Source organism: Neopsephotus bourkii, unplaced genomic scaffold (assembly GCF_033783945.1).
Source record: "Neopsephotus bourkii isolate Nb327-2 ecotype Australia unplaced genomic scaffold, CSIRO-AGI_Nbou_v1 NB_234, whole genome shotgun sequence".
In the NCBI taxonomy this organism is placed as follows: domain Eukaryota; kingdom Metazoa; phylum Chordata; class Aves; order Psittaciformes; family Psittacidae; genus Neopsephotus; species Neopsephotus bourkii.
Window position 1 is genome coordinate 10732873 of NW_026900744.1, and position 27892 is coordinate 10760764.

The window sequence follows — 27892 nt, forward strand, 5'->3', positions numbered from 1 at the left end:
AAGAAGTCTTCAGGATGACTCAATTAATATAAACAATGCTCCATTTAATTTGTTGTCCCAAGTATCACTCATATTTAAGTGCACTATTCTCTATGGAACTGTAATTTTCACTTCTAACTGAAACATAGGACTTGGTTAAGGATATCTCCTGCTTCATGAGCTATGCTTATAGTATGAGTTTTGCATTGTCATGAAGTCATTTGGGTTACACAGACGGTGGAAGATGGGTTTGACTCAAGCAACATTTCTTTATCCTGTGTGAAGCAGCCTGGTCATAGGTGCTGTCACTCAGATTTAGGGAACAACCATGCAGAATGCCGAGGCCGGATTTACACAGAGGGCTATGTATTTGTACACAGGTTATAAACAATAATGTGACAGTGTTTAAACCAGGAATAAGCAAATAATTGCACCTGAAATCATAGATGTATACAACCGCCCTCCTATTCAGCAGTAAAAAGCCAGGGTGACTATAAATAGTAACATTCCTAACATCACATCCAAAGAAAGCTTTATCGTAACAAAACTTGGCTTATCTTTGGTGGTATCAGGTTTTACCACTTTTTGAAGACGACTAAATAAGACCTTTGACAGCTGCTACTGTCAGACAGTAGTATTTTTGCTGCTGGAACCATGGCATTTAACAGATGGAAAAGCAGATAATGTAATAACATAGCATTCACAAGTAACATTTCAGAAGTGGTAGTCGTGGTCTTTAAATAAAACTGGGCAAAGCAGAGCTGAGTCAACTTCACCCCTGGATCAAAGCAAGTTCCAGTTGCCTCAACTTTGACAATGCCAAAAATGTTCCTTAAAAACGAGAGGCACAAACCCCCCCTAATTGGAAAGATGTGTTTGTGGCTGCGGGCTCTCCAGGAGAGGGCTGGTGTGGAACCTGCGAAGACCCCACATGTGGGTGGGAACCAGACGCTGAACGCTGGCTGACCAGGATCATCAGTACCCCATCAGCACCCCATCAGCAATGCCACCCACCAGCTCTCCTTGTCACCTCCAAAACACGGCAGGAATTGTGTGGAGCTCCCAGCTGCACTTGATGGGCAGGCATCCCAGTCACTGCGGCATCTCCAGAAGCCTGAGGTCCTCCTCACAGCTGCATCTCCCACTTTAGCCTATGCAGAAGAGAGCGCACAGAAACCAAGTGAGCAGAACACAGAAGTGCCACCCCCTCACAGAATGGTTTTAGTTTACTGTTCATAAAGATAACACACGACAAGAACATTGCCTGTCTCCCAGCCAAACATGGGAGACCAAATAAAGCATTAGCAAAACCCCATTTTGCTGGGCTGGGTGAGGCGCTGGTTGTGTCATCTTTGGCATGTTGATACAAATACATACTGGATCCAGCTTGACTTTTGAAATAATAGCTCACTCAATCTTCATTGTGGGACTAAATGAATCAACAACCCTTCAGGGCAGATCCTGATGGAGCCTGTTTCTACCATTTGTATCAAACCAGTGCATACCAGCACACAGGAAATTACTGTAGCAAGTCAAAATATTCCGTGCGGCTGCCACAAGGAAGGACGAGCTGCTCCTACCAAATCCAAGTGTTATCTCATCCCTGGCACCTCTTCTGATCAACATTTGGCTTTACTTGCTGAAAGCTCTTTGCATTTCAACTTTGCAGCTTTTGCTGCTGCTGCAAAGGGTGAGAAGGGACAGAGGGCAAGAGGAGATGGGACAGAGAGAAATGAATTGTCATCCATATCAGATTCCTGTCTGGCAACCCTCAGCAAGTCATTTGGGCTTAATCCCTAAGGATATTGAGGTGTCACCTCTTATTATTCCTATAAGCTTCCTACCCTCGTGTCTGGGTGCTGAATGACAGTACCTGGTCCTGCCCCCCCTGAACATGGCAGCTGAGGCTGTGAACACCCACAGCACCACTAGGATGGCCTATTCCCATTCAAACAAGAAGGGCGTACAACCATAGCTCTTTTTCAGTTGAACAGCCCAATGAAGAGGCAATAGCATCAGGTTTAGTTAATAAGAGTAGCCCTCTGCACTAACCATCTCCTACTTCACCTCAGTAAGTCCTTCACAATTTCACTGGCTATAAAATGGTGTAAAGACGGCATATTTTGGTATTTTCCTGGCACTGACTGGGTGAGAAGATGAGTAGAGGTACAGAAGTGGTGGGATATCTTGGTGCTGGAGATTTGCTGTGAAGCAGCTCTGGGGATTGCCTTCATCCTCCCCCAAGGAGCCCTCACCTATGCAGAGTCAAGCATAAAATTACATTCACAACTTACATAGCTTGAACCAGAAAACAGTTTTATCCCTATTTCTGAATGGAATAAGACGTGCAGCTGTATTGCTTTTCACCTGACTAGTCCCTCATCATTTCTGAAATCAGTCACTTCCAATAAAGCTTGGCTGAGAGGAAGAGATCTAAAGGTATTGCCTCACCAACGGGTTTTGGGAAAATAGGTAGTTGGGTAGAGGAGAGCCTGCTTCTGCCTCCAAGGAAGGAAGGAAGGATGGATTGTGGTGCAGCCTCAGCTGCTGTGGGGAAAGGGGATACACGCACTTGCCAGAATGTCTCCAGCCAGAGCTGACGCCGTGTTCAGCAGCTCCTATATCCTTGGGCTTGGTTTTGTTTCCATGAAGACAGAAATGTGGGCCTGCCTGGATGCCCTCATGTGCTTTGCTCCAGTTCAGAGAGGAAGTAAGATTTCTTCAATTCTGCTGTTCAGAAAACTCACCAGTTCACAGTCTAGAACTCCCAACTCCCATTTTAACTGCAAAAGTCAGTCACAAGCTTAGGGTTACTTTTCTATTGCCAAAGTATTATTCTCCAATGTTTTAACTAATTCATGCAAACGTAACTTTTTTGTTGTTATTGTTGGTATTGTGACCTTGCAAAAACCCAAGACTAAAATCTCTGCTCAACCATATTTATTTCTTTTTGTGGCTCTCCGGTCTGTGAAATTAGAGGGTTGCTCTAGGACCCAATACTGCTGGAATTTATCTGTTTCGAGAGAAGTATGGTTTAATCTGTGCTTTGAAGAACAAAGCAGAACACACAAAAAATTACATGGACTGTGCAAAAAGATTATAAAGGACAAAATAGGACAAAACAACGTGGGTCAAATCTGGGACATAATCCAACATTGTAAATATGTGCTTATGGGCCTGAATGTTTCCTCTTTAAAATCAACAATTGTGTCTGGGAGGGACTGGTGTGTGAAGGAAGCCAGCCTGCTGCAGCTGCGCCTCTTGGTAAAGGGACAGCTTCCCATATAGCAGAAACTTACAGTCTAAAATGCGACATTAAGTGTCTTCATCTCACAAATGCCAGCATAAACAGGACTCCTTTCACAGAAGGGGGTCTACTGCAAGCAATGCAACTGTGCAGAAAGTTAAAGCTAAGCACGTGGGGTAAGCAATTGCGAGTTCAGAGTCTGCAGGCCCTTTATTCCTATGGCACAAACCCTTATGCTTCTAATTAAATTAACACTTTCATACCTGTGGGAAAATCCCAGGCCAGTATCACAGAGTGCCCTGCACTAACAAATACACTGGCATTCCTAACAACTGATGCGTTAACATGGGTTTGAATAGAATCATTTAAGCATTAATAACAGTTCCATCACTCCTGTGCATTTTGACATCCATTAGTAACTGAACATATTCCTAATAGAAACATAATTATTGCCAATACTTCAAACATTTGTTTGCATAAATACAAAAGGAAGCTGAGATAAAATTAACCCTGCAGTACTGCAAGAGTCTAGTATATGCAGGAGAATCTTAACATTAAGGGTCAAAACATTAGATATATATTCCTAACCATTACACATATGGAATGCAATAATGGGCAAGAACAACAACGATGGCTCCGAGCCAGTATTCTATCTGCTTCCCCAGCAGCTTTAGAGGAAAGCTAAAGAACCTCTCTAGATAAGAAGCACATCCCCAGGAGATCACCTACTGAAACCCCAAACAATTATTTCTGCTCAGAAACACAATTCCCTTACTTTTAGATATATCGGATCAAGTCAGGTAAACTAGAGGTTAGGGAAGATAAGCATGCTTACTTACTCCTTGCCTGCAGATATTCAGAGTTGTTTTGGGGTTGGGTTTTTTTGCTGTTTTTTAGGGAAGTCAGACCAGATCTACGGCTTCAATGGAGTTAACATTTAAGATACAGCTATTGGTGAGAAGAGATTAGTAAATTATTTGTACTTTTCTTATTCTGCGTGTTGATTTTCATATAGGGCTGTACATCAGAGTCCTAAGTGCACCACTGGGATACAAGTAAAGGTTAGTTCAGAAAAAAAAGCAGCTGTTCCTAGCACATTTATCTGTCATAAATATAGCAGAGGCTAGTTTGAAAATTAATTTAGTTCAGCACATAGAGGAGAAGATGCATAGATGTATTTACAAGACAATTCAAAACAGCATACCTATAGGCTGCAAAATAGCACTTCTAAGTAGGCTGGAAGAAAAGAGATGCTTCTGTCTGATACAGTGAAAAAAACACCCTCAATATTAGAAAAAGATGCATAAAAGAAGCCCAGGGACTGATTACTACTTGAAAGATAAGCAGGGTGTTTGAAAAATGGCTCAAAGCATAGAAATGTCTAAACTCCTTATCTTCCAAAAGACCTTGGCGGGGGGGAAGACTATCATGACCTAATTCCTTGTTTTCTAGATGGATTTTTCTTCCTTTTCCCCTGATAGAAGCATGCCTAGTCACTGCAAAGGGTGGCATTCAAGGAGGACTATATTTTATAGAGATTTCTAGAAAACAACTCATCTGTGGGACTCTAAATAACAAATCAAGGAAATAACACAGCTGCTGATTCATAGCAAGTGGAAAATCTTCTCTAGTTACTAGCAATGTGTATCATCTAGGGCTATTTTTCAGACCCTCTACAGTTCACCATATGGTCTCACAAATGGCTGCACCAGCATGAGGGAGTGGGTGCAAAGGGGAAAGTAGGATCACTTCTAAGTGATTTAAAACCTTCAGGCTTTAAAGGCTAGGATAAATCACAGCATTTCCCTGCCTCCTTCTTTTCAACGTTTCCATGTATTTTCACTTTTGGGCTCTATACTTGTAAGCAGCAGTTGCTTTGGAGCAGACAAAAGGGTGCCCGTGCACTGCATCTGCTAGGATAGTGGCCAAGAGCCAGAACTATAGGGAAAGAGCACAAGAAATACGACAAGTTTAAAATGACCCTTCCTCCATCAGCTTCCAACAACCAATAGTCCAGAAATGTCCATGAAGAGTTCACTAAACCCATGAAAGGATTATAGCAGAAATACTGCTCCTATAGTTAACTGCTACTTGGAAGAGAGTTTTAAGTTTAAAAAAAAAGAAAAGGAGGTAAATATATAAAAAATATAGATCTGGTCAGAGAAAGGCACCATCATGTCACATAGGTGCAGTAATTATTGTAGGTCACAGATACACACACAGGCTGTCCTATGCCCTTATACAGATGTATTCCACCAGTCTACAGTAACTGCTAAAAAAAACCCAACAAAATAGCCAAAGAGCCCCATACTTAGGGAACAGTAGTCATGGTAAAGCAGCCCCAAAGCTGTGGAGCAAGCCATGCCTCAGAGCTACTGAAGCTGTAGCTGTTTGGCTGCTCTCCCAGAGAGACTCATCACCAACTCCGCCTAGGTCAAACTGATAGCACAGATGTTAGAGAAACTTCTCTCCCATACACACAGTTATTAAACAGTGATCAGTCCACCTGCTTATCAAGAAAGATTCAAAAGATCTATCACGTAAAGTAAAACCCCATTGTTCCTGACTTTTAATAGCAGTTCTTTCAAAAGCATCTCTAATGATTGTGACCACACAGGCTTTATGAGAGAGCTAACCGCAGAGGACAGACCATACATCTTTACCCTGGGAAAAGCTGTGGAGCGTTTCTTCCTGACCACGCTGATCAACTGGAAGAGCAACTTTGGTTTGGGAGACAAACAGCTGGAAAGGTGGAAAGGGGGAGGGTATCACAAAGGTTTTCAAACCATAATTTCTGTGAAGATGTTGAATTAGACGCATCTGCTTGCTACTTACTGCAATACAGCAGCCTTCGAGGCACTCTCAGAGACAGAAAGGCTTCCAGCATCAGCAGGAGCATGCAAAACCTTGTAACTATCCAGATTAATGCTAACTCTACCCTTGCCTTCCTCTGCCTCCTAGGAATTAATGACCTCAGGTTTCTGTGAGTGTTCACCCTAAGGCCTTCCCCAAAAGAATGAATTTCATCTTGCACATCCATATATGAGCATACATAAATAGAAGCAGGCACATGCAAAGTCAACAGATACTGTTGTATTCCATTCTGGGATATTAGTGGAAACAGCAACAGGGAAACCCCATAGAACTTGCCTTCACTGTCTGCCCTTTCCTTTTTACTTTACTCAAATACAAATAGTGCTTTAATGTTTTTCTTGAGACAAACTATTCTGATAAATGTTTATGGAGTTAAAAAGGAACTCCCCACTGTGAGTAGCTGGATGTTTGGACAGTTTGGTATAGGAAACATTATACAGTCTCTGCTGTAGCAGTCTGTAGGAAAGTTTGATGCAAGATCAGTTTCCTGTTCCAGTTATGCCACATCGTAGTTTATAGTAGTAGACAATAAGGTAGCAGCTCTGAGGAAGCATCATGCCAAAATAGAGGGCAGGTCATTGCAAATAATACCATTCACAGAACACCAGTTTGCAAGCTTTTGGGGGTTGGTTGGTTGGTTTTATTGGGTTTTTTGTTTGTTGGGGTTTTTTGTTGTTTTATTTTTTTATGAGAATCACAGAATCATAGAAAACAGAAAGAAAAATGCAGATCTCAAACCTTCCCACTTACGTGTAGCAAAACGATTGATAGCACTTCTCAGATCTTAATCCAGACCAGAAATCCACTGTGCGAGGAGCTCTACAAAGCACACAGTCCTTAACCTTTACAGCAGTCACCTTTTCCTGCTTACCTGGAAAAATCATCCACATGTAATTATTTTGCAGCCCAAATCCCAGACTCTGCAGGAGAGACCCAGTATTTTCTTCACTGCCGCAGATGTTCCAGATCTTCATCCAAGCTCTCCCCGAATCATGCCAGCTCAGGGCCTGATTCAGCCAACTATGACACTGCCTTATACCACTAGTAAACATTAAAATCTTACTTAAACATCCCTCCCCGCACACACTCCATGGTAACCTGAAACAACACTTCCCCATCTTCCCTTTTATCTGCAGTTTGATCAGTTTTAACTTGGATGGATCTGTGGAAAGGAGTAAGAGTAACAGCGGCCATTTACTTCTGACTGGAGTGCCAGGTACTGTCCAATTAACATCCAAACAGGAAACAAGTATTTTAAGTAACATTTTATTTTCCATTAGCTTTGCATATGGAGCTTCAGCCTAGCTAACACAAGCTGTGCACTGCAGGTAGCTCTAAGGACAGGTATGCTTGAATACAGTGCCTTTACAATGCCACCTCTACTGCGTTTGCATGGCAAGATTTTGGTAGTGGGAGGGCTACAGAAGGCGGCTTCTGTTAGAAGCTGCTGGAAGCATCCCTTATGTCCAATAGAGCCAATGCCAGATGGTCCCAAGACAGACCCACTGCTGGCCAAAGCTGAGCCCATCGGTCCCAGTAGTACTGCCTCTGGCATAACGTGTTTAAGAAGAGGAAAAAAACCTGCACAACATGCAGCCAGACAGCATAGTGAGAATATGTGAGAGAAACAACTCTCCAGGTACCAAGGTCAGCACCTGTGGCAAAGACCATGCTGGGACAGGCTGATGCCCTGCAGCCATGGAGGTCCGTGGTAGAGCAGATATCCACCTGCAGCCCATAGAGGACCCCACACCAGAGCAGGTGGATGCCAAAAGGGGGCTGTGATCCCATGGGAAGTGCATCCTGGAGCAGCCTCCTGGCAGGACCACAGAACAGACCCACTCTGGAGCAGTTCATGGGAAGGACTCACATTGGAGAAGTTCACGGAGAACTATGTCCTGTAGGAGGGAACCCACACTGGAGCAGGGAAAGAAATGAGAAGCTCTCCCCGAGGAGGAGGAAGTGGCAGAGACAACCGGATGAAGTGACAGCAACCCCCCTTCCCCGTGCCCCTGCTCCACACTGGGGGAGGAGATAGAGAAAATCAGGAATAACATTAAGGCCAAGAAGAAGGGAAAGTGTTTTTCCTACTCTAATTGGTCATAAATTAAACTCATTTTTCCCCAAGTTGAGTCTGCTTTGCCTGTGATGGTGCTAGTGAGTGATCTCTCCCCATCCTTATCTTCACCAACAAGCCTTGTATTTTATTTTCTTGCCCCTGTCCAGCTGAGGGAGGGAGCAATAGAGCAGCTTTACTGGGCACCTGGTATCCAACCAGGGTCAACCCACCACAGCACCAGTTCTAGAAAGCACCACTTTATGTACTTCTCAAAACACCAAATGAAGTCGTATTTGCAGTGAAGTAGTATTTGCATTGTAATAGCAAAAAAACATGTATAAACCTTTTCAGCATTAGTCAAATACAGCATTCACCTTGAATTTTAGGCCATATGCCTACATGGCAACTTGTGCTACAGGAGAGCTCTCTGAAGAGGGGCTTCATGTGTTTGTAAGCTAAGGCCTGCTGTGAAATCCCACAGTGCATTCTACAAAACTGCAACTTGGCCTTTGAGCCAAGTGTTGGTTCTGCTTTGACCAATGCAATCCAACACGGAAGTTGTACCAAAGGAGGAATTTCCCTGTGCCACAGCCAGTCATCTTTCAGCCTCATAGAATATGCTCTCGGTGGTGTTCTCTGGCAATTGCCAGTGGTCAAAACTTCCCAACATAACCACTGGTTGCAATCACTTACTTGAATACCGGGGATCAGACTTTCTCTAGGACATAGGACAGACAGTTCCAAGGAGACTTAAGACAGGTAGCAGGGGGCTCACTGCTGCTGAAACAAGCCCGCAGGAGCCAGGTTATTGCAAGACTGAGAAATCTGCATTTGAATTTTTCATTTTGAAGTTAAATTAAAAAACTTGACTCGAGCTCCGAATTGCTGGATCCTCCATTAGAGCACAGTTTGTTAGCCAAAACTTCAACACTTTGGGCTGTGGCTGCATCAACACTAGACTTGATTAGTCATAATGCTGAAAGCCCTTCTGTTTCATGGCCTCTTCCTCAAGTATCCTGTTTGCAAATCAGAGGTTAAATGTGGCCCAGACAAGATCAGACAGTCAATGCGTACTGTACTTCTGTAGTGATTTTGGTTGGTTTCAGGTTTTTTTCCTGTAAATTACTTTCTATTTTAAATGGCTTTATTGAACCTGTATACATGTATATTTAAACTTCCTTTAAAAGTTCACCCTCTTAAAACAGAGCTTGGATTTCATTTCTTTCAGTGGCATAGCAGTTAAAGAGGAGTGAGCACACCCATTTGATGTTATCAGGTGAAGTAAGGAATGAGCATAATGAACACAGCTATACTGTCCTGTTAATCTACCCACAATGTCTGCCTAGGCAATAGCAGCAAAGAGTGCAATGTATCTCCTTGAGCATTCACTCCACTGTGGAAGTAATAATGGCTTTTGTGCTTCTTGTACTGATTCTGACAATCCACAGTCAGACTTGCTCATGTACACTGGTCTGGGCTTTTCATCACAGCCAGGTTTCTGGCATGGCTTTAATAAACCACCAAACTGCCTATTCTGAAAACAAGATAAGGAGGAGGAAGAGAGAAGGTAAGTATGGCCTATTTCACGAACTTTGTCAACCAAGAAAACAGGTCAACAATGTCAGTTCTGACCAACCAAGCCTGCAATCCTCCTCAAGAAGCACAGAAACTGTTTAATGCATAAATACTGAATGAGTGCTAAACCTGCACAGTGAGGCAGGCTTAATCTCTCTGTAGGAGTTTAAGGAGGGCCTCGCTATGCGGCTTACATTTTGTTTCCATGCAAAAGAAGTCTCTGAGGTGTATTTATTCCATTCATACGAAAAAACAATTTTGTGTACTTAAAAGAAGAAAAGGAGAAAGACGGCAGCACAGAAAGTTTTCTTCATTACAAAGTGTTTTTCCATCAGGCAATTATTTATAAGAACTTTTGTTAACACTGGAGTTTAGGCTCTGGAACAAAGTGGATATATTGTTTACTGGCTTTGCCAGTCAATCTCTTACAAACCTCTCCCTTCCCCCTCTCCTTTTCCAGCCAAGTCAGTTTCTCGAATAGCTCAGGAGTTTCCTTTGTCACCAAGATCTCCTTTTCCACAAATTGTCCCTTGAATAATGCCATCTTCAATGAAGTGCCCCGAGGTATCCATGCTCCTGCAGAGAACTGCTGAGGGGATCCGTGAAGAGCGTCTGTCCTGGCTCTTATCCTCAGAGGAGCAGCAAATCATCTTTTTCATGGTACCCCACATTTCATCATCTTTATATGAATAAATTATTGGGTTCATAACAGAGTTCAAGAGGGCTAGGAGAAGAAACCACCTCTTAACATTCTGAATCCCACAGTAGGTGCAGTTCAGACCATCCAGCAGTAAGACAACCAGGCCAGGAGTCCAGCAGACAACAAAGGCACCTAGAAATAAAGGAGAAAAAAAAAAATACTTTAAACTGGTAAGAGTTTGGGATTTTTTTGCCTCTTACAAGATTATTGGATTCATCAAAATTCTACAGAAAACTATAAAACCAGGAGAGGACAAAATTTTAATGACAGTAGCAAAATCCTATCTAATACAATTTCTCCATCAAGCCCTGAGTATAAGGCAGAGCAGCTCTCTCAGAAGGCTGCAGGGAGCAAGAATCCAGCTGCTGACAGCATCAGCTTGAACACAAGTGGGGAAAGGTCATCACAACAGTGATTTCTCCACACTGATAAATAAACAAGAGCTCTGGAGTATTAACAAGCAGAGAACTAGCACTCTGAACTCAGACTTCCTCTCCATCCCTCTTGCATGCTGGAGGTGTACATACCAGGTGGCTCACTTCCACCACTACCGCAATATGACCCAAAGAAGGGACACGTCTTCTGTCACGCTACAGCTGACTCTGAGACCTATGGGCACAATGCCCAATTCATAAAATAGGAATCATAACTTAAACACATCCTGGGTGGAAACCCCACAGGATACATGCCATTGCATGTGACACACAAGCACACTGCCAGCGCCTGTCAGGCCACCAGCCCACCTCTCTCCACCACTCCCTCCTGGCTTGTGCGTGTGGGGGACTTGAGACAAAACCACTCGGATCCAGGAAATAAGTCCAGTTGTGAATGAAGAGACAAAGAAACCAGATGAGTTAGCAAAGAGGAATCAAAGGATGTAAAAAGTGAGGGCAAAGAAATGAAGCAAAGAACAGAATAAAAAAAAGAAAAAAGACAAAAAATGATGAAGAAGTAAGAATGTAGTGATGGGGAACAAGAAAACTCTGTAGTGTAGCAAGAAACTGCAGGAAAAGCCCAGGAGCAAGAGTTCTCCTTGTATTTCAAAGCTGGGTAGGAACAATAACAGCACCTGTGAGGAAGAAGTGAGATACATGGTGATAATAAAAGCTGAAACACAAAGTAGGACAACACACTCCATTTCCACCAGAAAGAGGAAATAAGGGAGAGAGATCTTAACAGTGAAGACAACATGAAGAAATCATAAAAAGATTAGTTTAGGACAAAGTTCAATATAGCATTTGCATCTCTCCATGTTACTGCACATCCCCACCATGAAGGCAGGGGTATGGGCAGCACGGGTGGGGAGGGGGAACATGGCAACCAAGCGCAGCCCTTGGCCACAAGCTTGGGGGGTTCCCTGAGCTGCCCTATCTGCCCTCTTGTCTTCCCCATCACCACAGCCTGTCAGCCCTCGCCTCGAGCCCAAGGAAGGAGCAGCCATGTGCATGATAATGCTAACTTAGCACAAGCCACAATTGCTGTCTGACATACAGAAATAGAAAATTACAACTCTGCACAACAGTCACAGTTTGAACAACGTACTGAGGAAATTCCAATCATTTATAACAGCAGAGTTTCCCCTTTTTGGGGATTAGAAAAAATAGACAAACAAATAAGGATGATGGCAGCTACATGCTAAAAAGCTCTCCTGGGAGTGTTGGTATCTGTTCAACAATGTTTGTAGGGAAATCAAGTCCAGCTCACTCTTTTTAAAGCTGCTGGTTTTCCCATAGCTGAATTGTACAGGCAAGCACTGGGACCCAGGCAGCACCAGAGTCAGGATTCCACAGCACATGGGCTGGTTTCAGCAGCACTGGACACTTCTCCCCACCAAGGAGTTTAATAGAGTCTGTGCCATTCTGATGGGCAAGCCTTAATGGTATATAAAGTTGAATTCATGTGATTTATTAAGCATTAGGATTACTGAAAAATGTATCCGGGACAAGGTACCACAGATCTTGCTGCAAATCTGTGCTCCTGGGGACCAAAGAAAATTCAACCTACTTATTTACTATTTTCCAGGCAATATTTTACAGGACAGAAAGGCAAGAGACCACCTCCTTCAGAAACTGCACTTTCTACTCTGCTGTACCAAGATTTCTGTGATGCTAAGTACTACTTTCATGGTGTTAGTTTTGAGATACTGAGTTACATCAGTAACATTCCTCCATTGCCCGCTGGCATCAGGAGCTGCAAGCTTCTACCACAACACTTGTTTTCTCTGCTCAGTCTCTATATTACTGGTTTGGCTCCAGTATGCTGAGTAAGCAGTTGTGATACCAACTCTCTCTTACAGTCTACAATGCAGAGAACACTGTACTAATTTATTGCCCTGGGGTTCACCAGCAAAGCCCTGGAACCAGACCACCCAGACAACAATAGCTGAGTGTCTCGGTAAGTATTTGGACAGGGTGCTTTTGCTGGCCACCAAGGGTCACTGGCAACGTCACCAACACACCAGCTCCATGCAGGAATTAAGATGGTAACAAACGCTCCTCAGAGCAAGCACTGGAAGCATTGTGACCACTTGTTCCACAAAGCATGCAAGGTCCAACCCTGCTTTCATGGAAGTCAGCAGGAAATAGACCCCAAAGCCACATACAACAAAAGGCACAGAAATCTCCCCTTCAAACAAACCCCCAGGATTGCAGGGGGATTGGTCTGCAAACTCCTAGGATATATCCCTGTCTATCTAAACCCTAAAAGGTTTCAGTGACAAAAGTGAAGTTAAGACACCTGCAGACAAATCTCTGCACATTTCCCCCAGCCCATGACTGAAGATAAGGACAGGAGGCAATGCAGTGACAGTGTCAAAGTTACTGGCTGATGCTTCCATGGGGTGTTGCTTTCACTCCATCATGGAGACAGCACAAGCGATTCACACCCTCCTCTTAACACCGCAGAGATGAAAGCAAGGCATGGTTCATACTCACAGCCTTGCTTGGATTTTGCTATTTTTACAACAGATCTTCCAGAGGGAACCATGGTTCAGTCTAAATGCATATCTTTGTCTTGGCCCTTCAGCGATTCTCGTTTGCAGACATTATATCCCATGGGAATTCCTGTCCCTGACAAAGTGCAACACTCCAGGAAAAGTTTAATTTCTGTGTCTCTCTAAAATTCACAGAAGTGACTTGAAATACAGCCTGGCTGCAACATGGATCAGAAGAACAGCTCTGAGTCTTCCCACCAGATTACAGGAGATCAAGTGCCACAGTGACTCAAGGTTAGTCTAAGGATTTGCCATTAGATTTAAAATAGTATTTTCTTGCAGGCTACATTACCTCTGCTTGAAAGTGAATTCCTGCGTACCTGGAAGCACTACTGATGCTTTGACAGCACCATGTCATAAAGCTCCACACATCAAAGCTGTCCCTGAGCATGCCAACGCTGAGAAGCGTGCAGTAGCTTCCAGTTGCCTTTGCCACATGCACACCCGAGTTAAAACAGTAAGTTACCAATTAAACTATAAATTCACTGAAACTGAAAATCATCCGCCCCAAAGCAGCTATTTCAGCAGGAATCTCACTGCCAAATTCAGATGAGCTACCATATACAGACCATCTGAAAAATCATGTACCCGCACACCTGCAGCCACCCTTCTTCAAGGCTATAGTCACAGGCTTAGCTAGGACTATGCCACAAAGTCAGCCTAAGAGGATTTAGCCCCCTTTGCTAGGTTTCTTACCTTCCAGTTTCAATCAGATAACCTCCTATGGTTTAGCACACCAAAGGGAAAAAGCCTTGCTCCTATCCTGTGATGGACCATTTTAGGAGTTATGGTAGAAAAAGGTAAATGGCAGGGACCTGGGTCCCAGTCTCTGGAAGGTGTCATCCAAGGCCAAAAAGCCACCTTGAATCCACGAAGTCACACTGAAATTCCCTCAACTCTGAAGTGCAGGACCACAGGAGGAGAACACCCAGAGAGGACAGCCATGCTTTGCTGGAGGGGCAGCCAGACACAGGCCCAGGCTCCCCACAAATGGAGGTGGAGGCAGACGGGAGGAGCAGTGTGCCAGCAGGATTTTGTCCTGAACCTCCCATGAAACCAACAGAGCACATTAACAGGAACTCTGGTTCCCATAGTGCTTCATCCAACAACAGAGTATCTTGGAATTGCTTTTAGTTGAGACCGTATCAGGCATGTATTCCAAAGCATTTTCAGATGTTCTGGAACAAGCCATTAGAAATAATTGCCTTGGTCAAAATCTACATGTTGCATACAGCTGGAGGTTATTGCATCAGTGCACGTAAGCAAAATTTTGGAAGAATCAATTTGGTCACTTGGTAACTTCTTTGATAACAGGGAAGCCCAGAAAATGTGCTGTTCAGTTTCTAATACATTCTGCAGAGTGTGCTTGAATGACTTGGCTATGAATGCACATTTCAACCTGTTTCATAAAATAAACTCTCATTCCTAGAAATAAATGTTTATAAAAAAGCCTCTCAGAGTCAAAACTGGGAGAACTGATATGAAGGAACATGCCAAGATATGCTTTCCCTGACACAGGAATCTGAGATAGATCTTGCACCCAGCAACACATGCACTGAGTCCACTTCTTTGGAAGCAGGCTCTTTTTTGGTGTCGTTTCTGACTGACAGTATACAAAATTATGATCTCTAAAGTAGGACTCAGGCTTTCTAAGTTAAATTTGTCTGGCCCAGCATAGTAAATCACTAAATGCCTTGCTCAAATTATAGTTTAATCTAGCATCTGAAAAGCCATATTCTGTGAGTAAGAGAAAGGTAATGCTGACCTTTAAGTCAACCCATAGTCCTAAGGCTCCTCTCCCTAATAAAAGAAAGACTAAGTTGAAAATGAAGTTTAAAGTGGGGTTTATTTCCTCACAGCAGCATGGCCATGGTGAGCACTGAAGATCTGTCACATGCTAAAGGACCACAAGGGATTAGCAAAGAGCAGCCACCACTGTCCTTCCAACTCCCACCACACTAGGCAGTTGGGTGTCCTCCAGCACACAGAACACCTCTGCTGCTCTGACCTGCAAACATGCACGGGTGGCACCGAGAGCCAACAGTGTTATTCCAGCATTCCCTTAACACCCTCCATCTTCACCTTATTCAAAACCAAACTATATAAATATACATATAAATTAGACAAGGCTATGCATGATGATTTATTTCCATGTGACTTCCCAGAAAACAGCCTGCAGTTCTGCCTTTAATAGAAATGCTCAGAGAACTGCTTTTTCAAGCACTTTTTATCTCTTTCCAATGCAGCAGTTAACTAGAGTCTCTCCAACGCTTATACATTAGGGCATGGTCATATTTGGAGCAATTCAGAGCTTTTCTACAGAAATTTTCTCCTTCCAGATCCTGGTTTAAGTTTCACTGCATGAGAGCTTCAGGCAGGGCAGAAGATCAGATCTTGCCCTGGCAAGTCAAGGTGGGGGATAAGAACAATCACCATCTTGTCTCTCTATAGGTACCATAAAATCAAGGGGGGAAAGGAGTACTGGGGAGCTCTTTAGAAGGGAAAGGCTCTGGCAGTGGACAAGCCAACTTCAGAAGACACAGGAGCATAAGCGAGAACCTTGTATTTACTTGAACCAAGTAAAGTTCTTTTCCAAGGTCAGACACTGTAATATTTAACTGATCTCAGCTTCTAAAGCATCTTAAAACATCACTTTGGTAGACAAAGGTGTTGTGTACTACAGCACTGTTATTTTGGGGGGTGCGGGGGTAAGAAGAAAGGGAAGCAGATACCAGACTGCGCAACATCCATAGACCGCAAGGGGAAGGAAGCGTCCTTAGCCAGCTTCCTACCCTGGCAACTGCTGCCTCCATGAAGTGACACTTTTCTCTCAGACCTCTCTAGTACTACCACGTTGAACAGTTGTCAAAGCGGTAAAGCCATATTTGTGGTTTAGAGTTCCCTACCACCTGAGCCCAGCTTTACAAGTGTCCCACTGTCCCCGCAGTTCCATCCACAGCGAGCTGCACCAACCTGGCTTCCAGAAAACACCTCAGGCAGATCCAAGTCTCCCTGGGGAAAACTGACTTCTACAGCTAGTACTCCCTTCCAATGATCAATCATCCTCCCTAATGCATCTCTGATTTAACTAGCAGCTACATCACAACCAACTGATGCAGTGATCTGAGCTGCCCAAACATCAGCAGTGTCTCTAGTGCAGAATACAAGTCAAATTTTGTGTTATGATCTAGAAATCCAAGGCCAAAATGTATAACCACCTTAAAGTATCTTGCCCCATGCAATCTTCACAGAATGAAGACAAATTTTCCCCTTGCAAAGCAAATCTCTGTCAAAGTCACAGACCCACCAGGCATCAACTCCTTTTCCCAGGGAGGATGTGTTTCAGGGGAGATTAGTACATTTAGGACACACCATGAAAAGGAGCGTGACCAACAGGTCGAAGGAGGTGATCCTGCCCCTTTACTCTGCTTTCGTGAGACCTCACTTGGAGTACTGTGTGCAGTTCTGGTGTCCTCAACATAAAAAGGACATGGAACTGTTGGAACAAGGCCAGAGGAGGGGGTCACGAGGATGATCAGGGGAATGGAGCACCTCCCATATGAAGACAGGCTGAGAAAGTCGGGGCTGTTCAGCCTGGAGAAGACTGCATGGAGACCTCATAGCAGCCTTCCAGTATCTGAAAGGGGCCTATAGGGATGCTGGGGAGGGACTCTTCATTAGGGACTGTAGTGATAGGACAAGGGGTAATGGGTTAAAACAGGGGAAGTTTAAATTAGATATAAGGAGGACATTCTTTCCTGTTAGGGCAGTGAGGCACTGGAATGGGTTGCCCAGGGAGGTTGTGAATGCTCCATCCCTGGCAGCATTCAAGGCCAGGCTGGATGAGGCCTTGGGTGACATGGTTTAGTGTGAGGTGTCCCTGCCCATGGCAGGGGGCCTGGAACTTGATGATCTTAAGGTCCTTTCCAACCCTAACTATTCTATGATTCTAAAAGGAAGAAGTGCAGAGGAAACTATCCACATCCAGCCATAGGATTCATGACCTTGGGCAGATATTCAAGAACATTATTTCAGAAACATTCTTCTGGATAGCTGTGAATGTTCACAAGCCTTCCTCCAAATCATTTTGTATTTCCCCCCTCCCCAAACATACCTGTAGACAATTTATGCTTTTAACAAGCTGAAACAGAGACGCATTTCTTCTGCATATTGATTAGTCTTCTACTTATTTCTGCATGGTGCAGCAGTTGTTTCATTATCTAAAGCAGACAGAAGCCTAAATACCTCCAGCACTTAGAAGTTTGATGAGGGTTTTTTTGGTTTTGTTTGAGGGCAGTACAATATGCTTAAAGAAACCTCAACCAACAAAACAACAAAACAAACAAACCCCACAAACCCATTCATTGGCACTGCCACCCCTGCATATCGTGTGTTGTAGTCTCTTACCTAAGAGAGTCATGACAGTCTTCATAAGCTTCACAGGGGTTCTCCTACGGCTAATGGATCCACTAGTGTGCGATGATAAGACATTGGTTTTCCTCTGGACGTACATATAGATTCTTATGTAAACCACCACCATAATGAAGAAGACAACCAGGTTTAAGACACTCCAGAACACCAAGTAACTTCTGCTATAAATAGGTGCCAGGGATGAGCAGGCAGTAATGTCACAGAGGCAGTTCCAACCCAGGGTGGGAACAGCACCCATGAAAATAGCAATGGCCCAAATAGATATAATTAAAAAGGTGACTCTCTTCTTCGTAAGATTGCTGTGGATCTTCATCCGCATTATCGACATGTGCCGCTCAACAGCTATGACGAGCAGATTCACCAGGGAAGCTGTCAGGCTGGTGTCCAGAAGACCCTGACGCAAAAACCAGCGGTTAACAGTTAATGTCTTAGACACTGGGCCAGTGTTGAACATCAAGAAGACATAGGCAATTCCAGCAAAAAAGTCTGCAGCAGCTAAGTTGGCCAGAAGATAGTAAAAGGGAAAATGAAACCTCTTGTTCTTGACCACAGCTGCTATGACCAATGAATTTGAAATGAAAATGAAGAGGCAGAAAAACGTCCCAAAACACAGAACAACAATAAGCTGTGGCCCCGTCCACTCATCTACCGTGTCTGTGTTTGTCTTGTTATAGAAAAAGTCCATGCGCTTATCATAGTAGCATTCATTCATCCTGGATTAAAGCCCCTGCATCCTGGGAAGAGTGGAAGGGAAAAAAGAAAGAGGGATTAAGAAAACCCCAGCTATTGCTTCAGTCACCATACCTAACAGGGTGGGTTTTTTTGAGGGAAAAGGAGATAGAACATGGACATGAGAGGGAATGTATTTGGAGACTTTAGGTAAACATTCATGTTTTACACAGTTAATGCAGAAGGTGATATTCTGTCCCCTGGAGGACTCAGCACATGATGCTTGGATGATGAGGAACTTTTATGAGACTTACCTGCTTACAAAACCCCAACACAGTCCCTTTGCACTAGTAGCCATAGTGTCTAGGCAACAAAGTGGAAGTTAAAAGAGTTAGAAGTGACTGTCTGAAGGTCACAAAGAAAATCTGAGCAACAGCCAAGCCATTCTTGCCATGAAATCCTATGTCTCAGCCACAGCCCCATCGTTATTTCCATTTCTCAATGTACCCAGTCAGGACAAGGAAGCATAAAACATAACTTTTCCATTTTACTGACTAAGCAATAAAAGGCCTAATATTGGGGGGAAAAAAACCAACCAAAAAACACAAACCCAATTTTTTTTTTTTAATTATAAACTAATAATGTAAAAATATAGGAATATAAATTGCTACAGGCATATATATTCTGAGCATATGCCTGTTACTTGCTACTACAGGATTTAAGCGTGATGAAAAGGAAAAACATTCTACATATTTGACTATTTTAAAGCCAGGGATTCTTTTATTGAGCTGTCATCCCAGAGCCCTGTGAGCACCACATAGCCCAATTATCTTCAAAACCAAAACACGGCTCCCTATCCAACCACAGGATAAAGCAAGCCCCAGCAACAGCAGTAATACTGGCTTTTTTCTTATACCCACTCAGCACTATTTTGCACACAGGGCTATTAATGATGATGGAATGGGAGTCTGTGTTCCAGATTACATCACACTTCAGCTACTCCGGTGAGGTCAATGGCAGCTGCCTTGGCAATTTCACTGCCTTTAGTATGAATCAAACTAACTTGAATTAATTTACACAGGCAGGTCTGACAGCAATTACTCATGGTGACCAGATCCCATGCAGGGTCTCCTGCCTGGTAGGGAAAGTTTGTGTCTGATCAACACTGGAGCTCACATTTGCTGTCAGTATCTGAATAAGGGGGTCAACAATGACATTATTAATAGATATGATATATTCATTAATAGATTTAGCAAAACTTAGGAATCCAACCATAGCACAAGATTCTAATCACATTAGGTATTATACAGAGTGGCAGACCGATACCTGACTACGGACAGAGAAGAGGAAGTACCAGGATTCAAAGCTGCAGGAGAGGCAGCGGGGTTAATAACCTTTGTAAAGCTCCTTGTGAGCCCCAGGCTGTCATAGGTGCCAGTGACAGACTGAGTGGGGCTGAAAAGAAAAAAACAACAAAATAATAAAACCCCACACCTCGAAGCGGTTACAGGCAGAGAGATACAAAAAAGAATAAGCTTTTCATCTACAGCTAAAATTGATCACAGATAAAGATCAGGTTCACTTTGTCTGTTATTACCCTGTGGTTGCCTAACAGCTATATCTCATCTCCCCAGGGACTGGGAAGCAAATTAAGCAATCCCCAGCAGGCTGGCCAAACAAGCCACATTTATATTAAAAGGTTCCTTCTGAGTTTTAAGGTTAAAAGGTTCATCTTCTGCCATTTAAGTTAAGATACTTGTGCCATTTCTCTCATGCAGTATTTGTATTACCCGATTTGAAATCAACCTGCACTATTCTGTGATTAATTCTTTCAGCAGTCTTGGGTTGGGGGGGTTGCTTTGGTTTTTTGATTTGTTTTTAATATTTTTTATTTTCTGAGCTACTGCCTTGGCTCCCATTTCCCACCCTACATCAAGCAGTCACCATGAAATCAGATCACTTGACATTGTTGTCCATTTTATTACCGTCAAGAACCTAGGCAGCCACTTTTATAAAAGAATGTATAATTAAAAAAAAAAAATCGAATTCGAATACATAAAACTAAGGGCAATTACTAAAGGACAAGAAGCAGAAGGAAACAAGTAAATCAGCCCTTCAAATACAAATAAAAGAAAGCCTTAGCAGCTCAGGTCCACCGTAAGGAGTCAATCTGAATTCAATGCCTACAGCTTCCTGTTCGTGGCAGCAGAGTTGGGCAGCTGATACATTCCCCATCCTCACCTAGGAAGTACTCAAGTCCATAAGCGACCAGAGTTCCACGAGGAGCTACAGAAAACAGCTCAAGCAGCAGAGTGCTGGGAACCCTGCCAACCAAGATGGCTCTGCTCCTACCCACCAAGGCAGTAAAGGACTTGCTGAGCTTGACATGAAGCTTGTACAGAGCAGCCCAAATGCCTGCAAATAGAAGCAGCGTTTTGGGCAAGAATGGCAGGGGAGGGGAGTGTAGAATATGTGAAAATTACAGGGAAAGTTTTCTGAACATACTGCATGTTACTGTGTAATCATCTCAACAGATGAATCGCTCTTATTTGCGGTGACAGGAGAAGAAAGAAATCTGCAGATACTTTTCGCATCTCATCTGGAAAGCAAGCTTAAAAAAATATACAAAATATCAACTATGAACCTAATCTAAATGCTTCATCTTATTGATTCCACCCTCATTTTCAGTACTACCCAGAAAAGGGGGGGTTGTCAAAATAAATCACATCTAATGCTCCACCAAAATAATCAAACACTCACTGTCACACAGCAGAGCTCAAATAGCAACCAGTTTTGAAAGTGGTGTCTTGAGGTGTTGAGGTAAGATGGGAGGGAGTAGAAAAGCATCCAGCTGAGGTCTCCGGGTCAAAGGGCAGACTTTGGAGATGTCCAAATGGAAGCTGCACCAGAGTAGTAGCTGAAGTGGAGCTAGTTTGCATCCCAGTCCTTCAGAGCAGAGATGTAGCACTTGGCTGGCTGTACCAGCTTATGTACAAAAAGCACTTGTCACAGCAGGGTCCTTCCAGACAGTGGTTTATTTCACACCTTCATTTTATTTCAAGTCCTCCCAGCAGAACCAGCCTGGCCTCAGGGGAGCTGTGCAGCTGTGATAGCACTGTGCAGCTGGATCCTCAGCGGTCCTGCCCCAGTCCACATCAGGTACAAGAGATGTATGACAGGGTGTGCCATATCTCCTAGCATGTCACAGTTCAGTACATTGCAGACTTTGGTATCCAGGTCTTCTCCTCTGTATCCAAATCAGAGATGTTTTTCTTAATCAGGGTAGGTTTAAACTTAAAAAGAAAAAACACACCCTTCAGTATTACATATTTCAGATTTAAGTACATATGAATTTGAAGATTCAGGTAAAATATTGTTGAAAATTTAAAAAATAGAAACAAATAGTAGAAAACAGGTCAGCCCAAACTCAGACAGTCGTCTGGAGTCTGCACCAGAGAGCTCCCAACTTCTGCTACTCACTTCATGAAGAATTGCCCTCTTCTGCTTTGAAAGTGGCACTCAATGAGCTCCAGACTTCTTGTTTTTTATGGGAAAGAGCAAACAACACACATTCACCTCTTCTATGCCACTCAGTATTTTATACCCCTTCATACAGATCACCAAAAACTTGACAGCAGTAACCACATATTACATATGCTACAGATGGGCTGAGGTATTAGCTTGCCACAAGTCACTTGCAAGCAAAAACGTCAAAGCTTTGCAACTGCCAAAAACACACCCTTGTCAAAAAGGTTTTATTTCAATACAATAATTACTTCAGTTCAGCCGACAGTGGCTACAAAGATCAGAAACTGACGGCCTGCAGAGTGTGTTTTCCTCTACAACTCTGAGTAAACATAAAACATCTGTTCAAAAGAACTCAGTGGATTCAGTTCAATTAAACTGCTTTCAAATGCAAAAGCATACATTAAGAATCCTTTCCGATCCAGCATATCTGGAGCTCTGTTTGTCTCAAAGACAGCTTGTACATTTGAGTTGATTTTAAATTCCTATTTGTAAGTGCAACTTGTATCAAGTCAGAATATATTTTACACCACTCTTGAAATAAAAGTCAAGAATCTGCATGGGTAGACAGGAATATATTACACTAGCTACCGAAATAAAGAGTTAGTGAAATAAAACATCACCTAGATAATGTTTTGGACATTGCGAACTAATATACTTTAATAGTTATTCAATTAGAAATTAGTTTGCCTCAAGTTATTAAATTTCAATATACAGATTTTTAGTATGTTATTTAAATCACTGCTTCTGCTCAATTCAAACAGTGATTAAAATCACTTAAGTCACTTTGATTCAAAATAAAATTCAGCCTGTAAATCAGCTGAAGCTGAGTCACTTGTTATTAATGCAGACATCTCTGAAGGAAAAACTCAGTGTTTTAATGAGAAGGTTATAACCAAGTTTAACCTGCAAGCCATAATGTGATTCATGTCACACCACGCTGGTTTTCTGCCTCTTTCCTGTCCATTAAAACCTAAGCTGTTTCAGTACATTGGCCACAAGTTTATTGAAGGGTTGGCATCAATTTGGGGGACTTTGACAGCTTCTACCTTGCTCCTGTAAAATGCAACAAGCCTGGGCTGGCACAGTCAGCTACCTTGAGAGGATTCAAGGCATATTTGCAGCTGGACTGGGAGGTCCATGGAGCAGGACTGAACCTACAGACTACAGCAGTGAAGTCCTATAGCAGGACTGAAGGTTAGCATGGGAAAGTTTGCGAGGCAGAACCCCAGCCTGGGTTAGTGCTGGTCCCCCTCAGCTGGCACAGGGATTTCTGTGCAGAATTTGGCATGGTTCAGCATCCAAAATAATACACTCCAGAACAGGAGGACAAACAGTGAAGCCAGTACACTTCAGGCAGGACCATGGCATGGCACAGAGGAGCAAGCTGTGCCTAGGCACATCCTATAAAGTGGGCAGGCTGCTGCACTTCATCTCCCTGCCTCTCCTTGCCCATTACAAGAAATGAGGTATCAAATACAGATTTCCAAGATATTTTGAAACTTATTACAAAAGTTACTCTTCAGAAAGCAGAGTTTATCGTACTGACTTATCACAGGCATTGGTGGCAGAGCAAAGAGGCAAGAAGAAAGACTCTCCTTGCATTCAAACCATTACTGCAGAGAAATATTAAGCCACAGCAATTGCCTTTCTACAATTGTTTAGGTGTTTTAGACTTCTACAAGCAGCAGTCAGCCCTGGTAAAGCACCACAAAAGGAGCATCTGGAGACTGGCAGGCTATACATACCCTGGCAAGGGCTCCCCACTGCAGCACTCCTGCTCCTGAAGCCTGTGCCATAGGCAGTCATGAACTCCCTCTGGCCCTTCCTGCTGTTCAGGATACAATATGGTGCTGCTTCTCTTTTTCTTGTTACTGAAAACCTCTCTCTCAGCTCATTCCCATGAGGAAGGTGGAGGCAGCAGTAGGAAGCCAGAACACCAGGCAGCCAAGCTATACATACAAGTAATACCAGTTCAGAAAGGCAATTGGTCCCTTGTCCCCCTCCACACCCTGCATACATGTATGGCCACGGAGGAAAACACAGCCAAATGATTGCACAGTAACCCAAGAAACCCATTCAGGTTACCTCAGCTTAGACAGAAATACCAGTGCAGAAAAGGGTGTGTAATACAGCAGAGGCCAAAAATGTTAATATGTAACTGTAAGAAGGACTTCTGTGAGGTAGCTATTCTGGTTTGCTTTTAATTGTCTTTAATAGTTAATTGATATTATAAGCAAAAACATCAATTTAGAAAAACAAACTGAAAGGTGGCACACAAAGAACTAAGTTATGCCCAAATATCTCAGTCTAAAGCAAAGGGTTGGGGTTTTTTTCATTTGGTACTGTCAGAGGATGCAAAGGAAGCTGACAGTCACTTGGCAGGTTTTACAGAGACAGATTATCTCAGAAGCAACTGATTTACATTTTGTGTAAAGAAACTCTGTGGGCACTGCCTGTGCTTGGAACCACACGCTGCATGCTCGTCTTTAAGGAACTGAGAATATACTTCTTAAAAGCCATTGTTTACATTCAGCTTTACAGACTGGAAAAAGGTTGCATTTAAAAAAGAAATCTAAGGCTCAGTGAGTAAGTTTTTAGTCCAGAGAACTGGATTATTAACAACAGAATCTGCTTCTGGTTGTGTTTGGCTATATTTTGTTTCTTCAATATTCCCAATTTCACGTAACTGGCTGAACCCAAATCAAGCACCCGCAAGCAGCATTATCGCATTATCTTGATCTTCAATACCTTTTAGATTAAGATGAGCAGAGCATGACAGTTATTTCCACTCCAAGTGTAATAGCCTATTTTAATGGCAGCATCTTTTGGACTGGAAAGGGAAGGGAGTGGAATGAAGGGGATCAAGATGATTCTTTGGCAACATGTACATACTGGTGGCAGAAACATTTAGGGTTTTATTGTTTAACCAATATATCCCGTGTAAAACACCAAGGCTATATGGTCCAAATAAAGATTCTTAAGTGTTAAACCTACCAAAACCGTAGAACCTCAAGACTAAACATTTAAGTTGCAGAGAGAGGAAGCAGCACCGCCAGCCACGGCCCACAGCACTCTGGGCACACAGACTGATAACAGGCTTAAAAGAAAAAAACCACCATGGGGCACAAAGTGTCACCCTGTGCATGTATGCGACAGGTCTGCTCCTCTGCGAGCTGCTGCAGCTGGCACGGGCAGTGGAACCGTGCAGCACAGAGATATAGGAGCACCTACATCAAAGTATTACATAGTTCATGTGCCAGCTCCTGAAATCCCATCAGTTTAAAGCTGCTTTACCACACTAAATTGCTTTTTAAAGCTCGGATCCCTTGCAGAAAGCTGCTAGAGACATATTAAAGTAAGTCACTAGTTACCACAAGTTTAGACTTCAGACTTCGGTAATTTAAGACTTTCTCAAATTACGGTTTACTAAATCTATATATGGAGTTCAAACTAAAAACTTTACTGCAAAGCTTTCATTTAGTCTCCTCAAGTGTGGTTCTGGAAGGAGCTGGTAGGTCATCCTATGATGCGGAAACAGACACACCATTTAAAGTATTTAAAAGCCATTCAAACAGCCTGTACATTGTGAAATATGCCTAGAAGAAAGTACCTGCTCTGCTTCTAAACCAAGCTTTCCATCTCTGCAGAACTTCCAGGTCTGTTCATTGATCGCTATCAGCTCCATTTTACAATTCAACAAAAGAGATTTCTTTCACAAGACCTATAGAATGCAAACAGACTGTTTCAGCAGTCACAACCAAAGGGAACTGCTATTGTTTATTTTCAGCACATACCTGATGAGGACCTGAATCACACCACTGTCGATTAAAACAAGCCACCTGACTGTATCTGATCTGTTAAACAGATTCAGGGCCCTGGTTTGCAAGCAAACATTTCAGTGGAACTGGTAGAAATAATGGCCTCTGAGAAAGCCATGGAAGTGAAACTGATTAAAAGTAGAAGCCAGACATACAAATCTTTAAGACTAATACCCAAGAGGAATAGATTCTATGATGTCAAAACCTACACATCAGAAATTATTATCTGATAGCATAAAGACTATGCTGAAGGATATTTGTCAAAGCTCACAATAAGACAGTAGGATAAGGATACAATCAACCCAACTTGTCTGAAACTATAGTCTAGCATGCTGCAAAAAGTCAAATGCATCTTTCAGCTTTACATGCCAATAAAAGCTGCTGCTTTACTGTTTGTACACATTTTTTAATTTCACTTCATTTTCAGCACCCAGATAAATTTGACAAAATCAGATTTTTATCATATGGCTGGATTTGAGTTGTGCTTTCTACTACACCTCTTAGAAGACCATAAGCACAAAAGACCATGCATAAAACTACACACTATGCAGAGCATAAAGAACAAAACTACAGCAAAGCACCTTACCAACCTGTAACAAGAAATGTCTTTCTAGAATTACATTACAGAAGGGAGAACAGATCTACCCACACAGCTTCTGGAAACACACGCATTACTCTCTCTCCCCCCTCGCCTTTTTTTTTTTTTTCTTTAAAAAAAACTAATCAGCAGATATAACGCAAAAATATGTCGTTGTACTTGTCCATGTATTGCACAGATTAAGACGAGACCTTACAGAAAACTTCATAAAGAATCTGTGCCACGCACCACGCGGTGTAAGCTCCCTGCCGGCGCCTCGGCAAGACACGACACACAAATCCAGAGGTGTGCTAACTAACCTTGAAGCGTACAGACGCTCACATGAGTACATGTAGGCAATATCCATACCTTGCATATATTTAAGCACACGGAGAGGCGCACAAGGTGCGGAGCTGCAGCACCTGCACTGCCCAGGGCTGCGGCACCGCAGGGCCGGGACCGGGAGCCAGCCCCTCGCCTTCCTGCTCACCGTCACCGGGCAGCTGCTGCCGGGGGGGACCCTGGGGAGAGCGGCAGTTTACCAGAGCTGCAGGAAGTTTCGCTCTCCGGGCTGCCGGCAGCACAGTAACTCGGCCACCGCTTTCACCGCGCCCGCAGCAGAGGTGCTCCCACCGCCGGCCCTGGACGTGACGGCCCCCACCCTGCTCCCGGTGCCGGGGGCTCTGCCCCGTCCCCCTTCTCCCCCTTCCCCCGCGGCCCCACTCACCAGCAGCCTCCGGAGCGCCGCCGCTGCCGCCGCTCGGGCCCGCCCGTCCGCCGCTCCCCGCCCCGCTCCGCGTTAACCCGCCCGGCGCTGCCCGGCCCCGGCCTCGGCACCTGCGCCGACGCCAGCGGGACAAATTGGTTGGGTGCGTTTGCCTGCTCCCTGGTACCAAGGTTTGGAGCTTCCGATGCGGGCAGAGAAAAGGCACAGCACACAGGACCCTGGAGCACCTAGAGCTATGCGAGTCTGAAGGACTGTACTGCCTAAAAAGCCTGTTCGAAGGTCCACAAGTCACACTTTGGTAAGCAAAACCCAAATAAACCAGCAATAACTTCCATGAGTAGATCAGGACAGCACAGACAGGTACGTGTGCCACTTCCTTCCAGCACCACAGGCAGCTGTTCTTTCAAACATGTTTGATTTTTTTGCACTAAGAACCACCTCACACCCAATGCTGATACAGAAACATTGAGGCTTGTGTCATCTCCAAAGGGCAGGACCAATCACACACAGCTCTGCTGTGAAAGACAAGCTGAACTCCAATGTAGGAGATGGTACACAATCAAATTTAGCTAAAGATCATGATCAGATGGATCTGACCCATTGCTACCTACCAGAACCATTTACTGAGACCAGGCATATACCCAAGGAGTACAGAGGTACTCACAGGTCTGCTAAGAGCTGGAGAACTGGCAAAAGAAAATCTCAGCAGAAAATCT

The 27892-nt window shown here is 43.5% G+C and overlaps 1 protein-coding gene and 1 long non-coding RNA gene across 3 annotated transcripts; both read right to left on the reverse strand.

Annotated features, from left to right (window-relative positions):
* Positions 1-228: 228 nt before the first annotated feature.
* Positions 229-3277, reverse strand: LOC133207653 (uncharacterized). The gene is made up of 2 exons (XR_009724109.1): positions 2880-3277; positions 229-1130 (listed from the first exon to the last, which is right to left on the reverse strand). It is a non-coding gene; the product is annotated as an uncharacterized LOC133207653 (long non-coding RNA).
* Positions 3278-9499: 6222 nt separating this feature from the next.
* Positions 9500-27203, reverse strand: LPAR3 (lysophosphatidic acid receptor 3). 2 transcript variants are annotated; one of them, XM_061345220.1, is made up of 4 exons: positions 27177-27203; positions 21287-21819; positions 17834-18591; positions 9500-10566 (listed from the first exon to the last, which is right to left on the reverse strand). In XM_061345220.1, exons 3-4 carry the CDS (start codon positions 18567-18569, stop codon positions 10217-10219), a joined length of 1086 nt encoding a protein of 361 aa, XP_061201204.1. In that variant the 5' UTR covers positions 18570-18591; positions 21287-21819; positions 27177-27203; the 3' UTR covers positions 9500-10216. The 2 variants fall into 2 exon arrangements, with proteins under 2 accessions (XP_061201204.1, XP_061201203.1); XM_061345219.1 differs by lacking the exon at positions 27177-27203 and adding an exon at positions 26819-26940.
* Between the last annotated feature and the right edge of the window lie 689 nt (positions 27204-27892).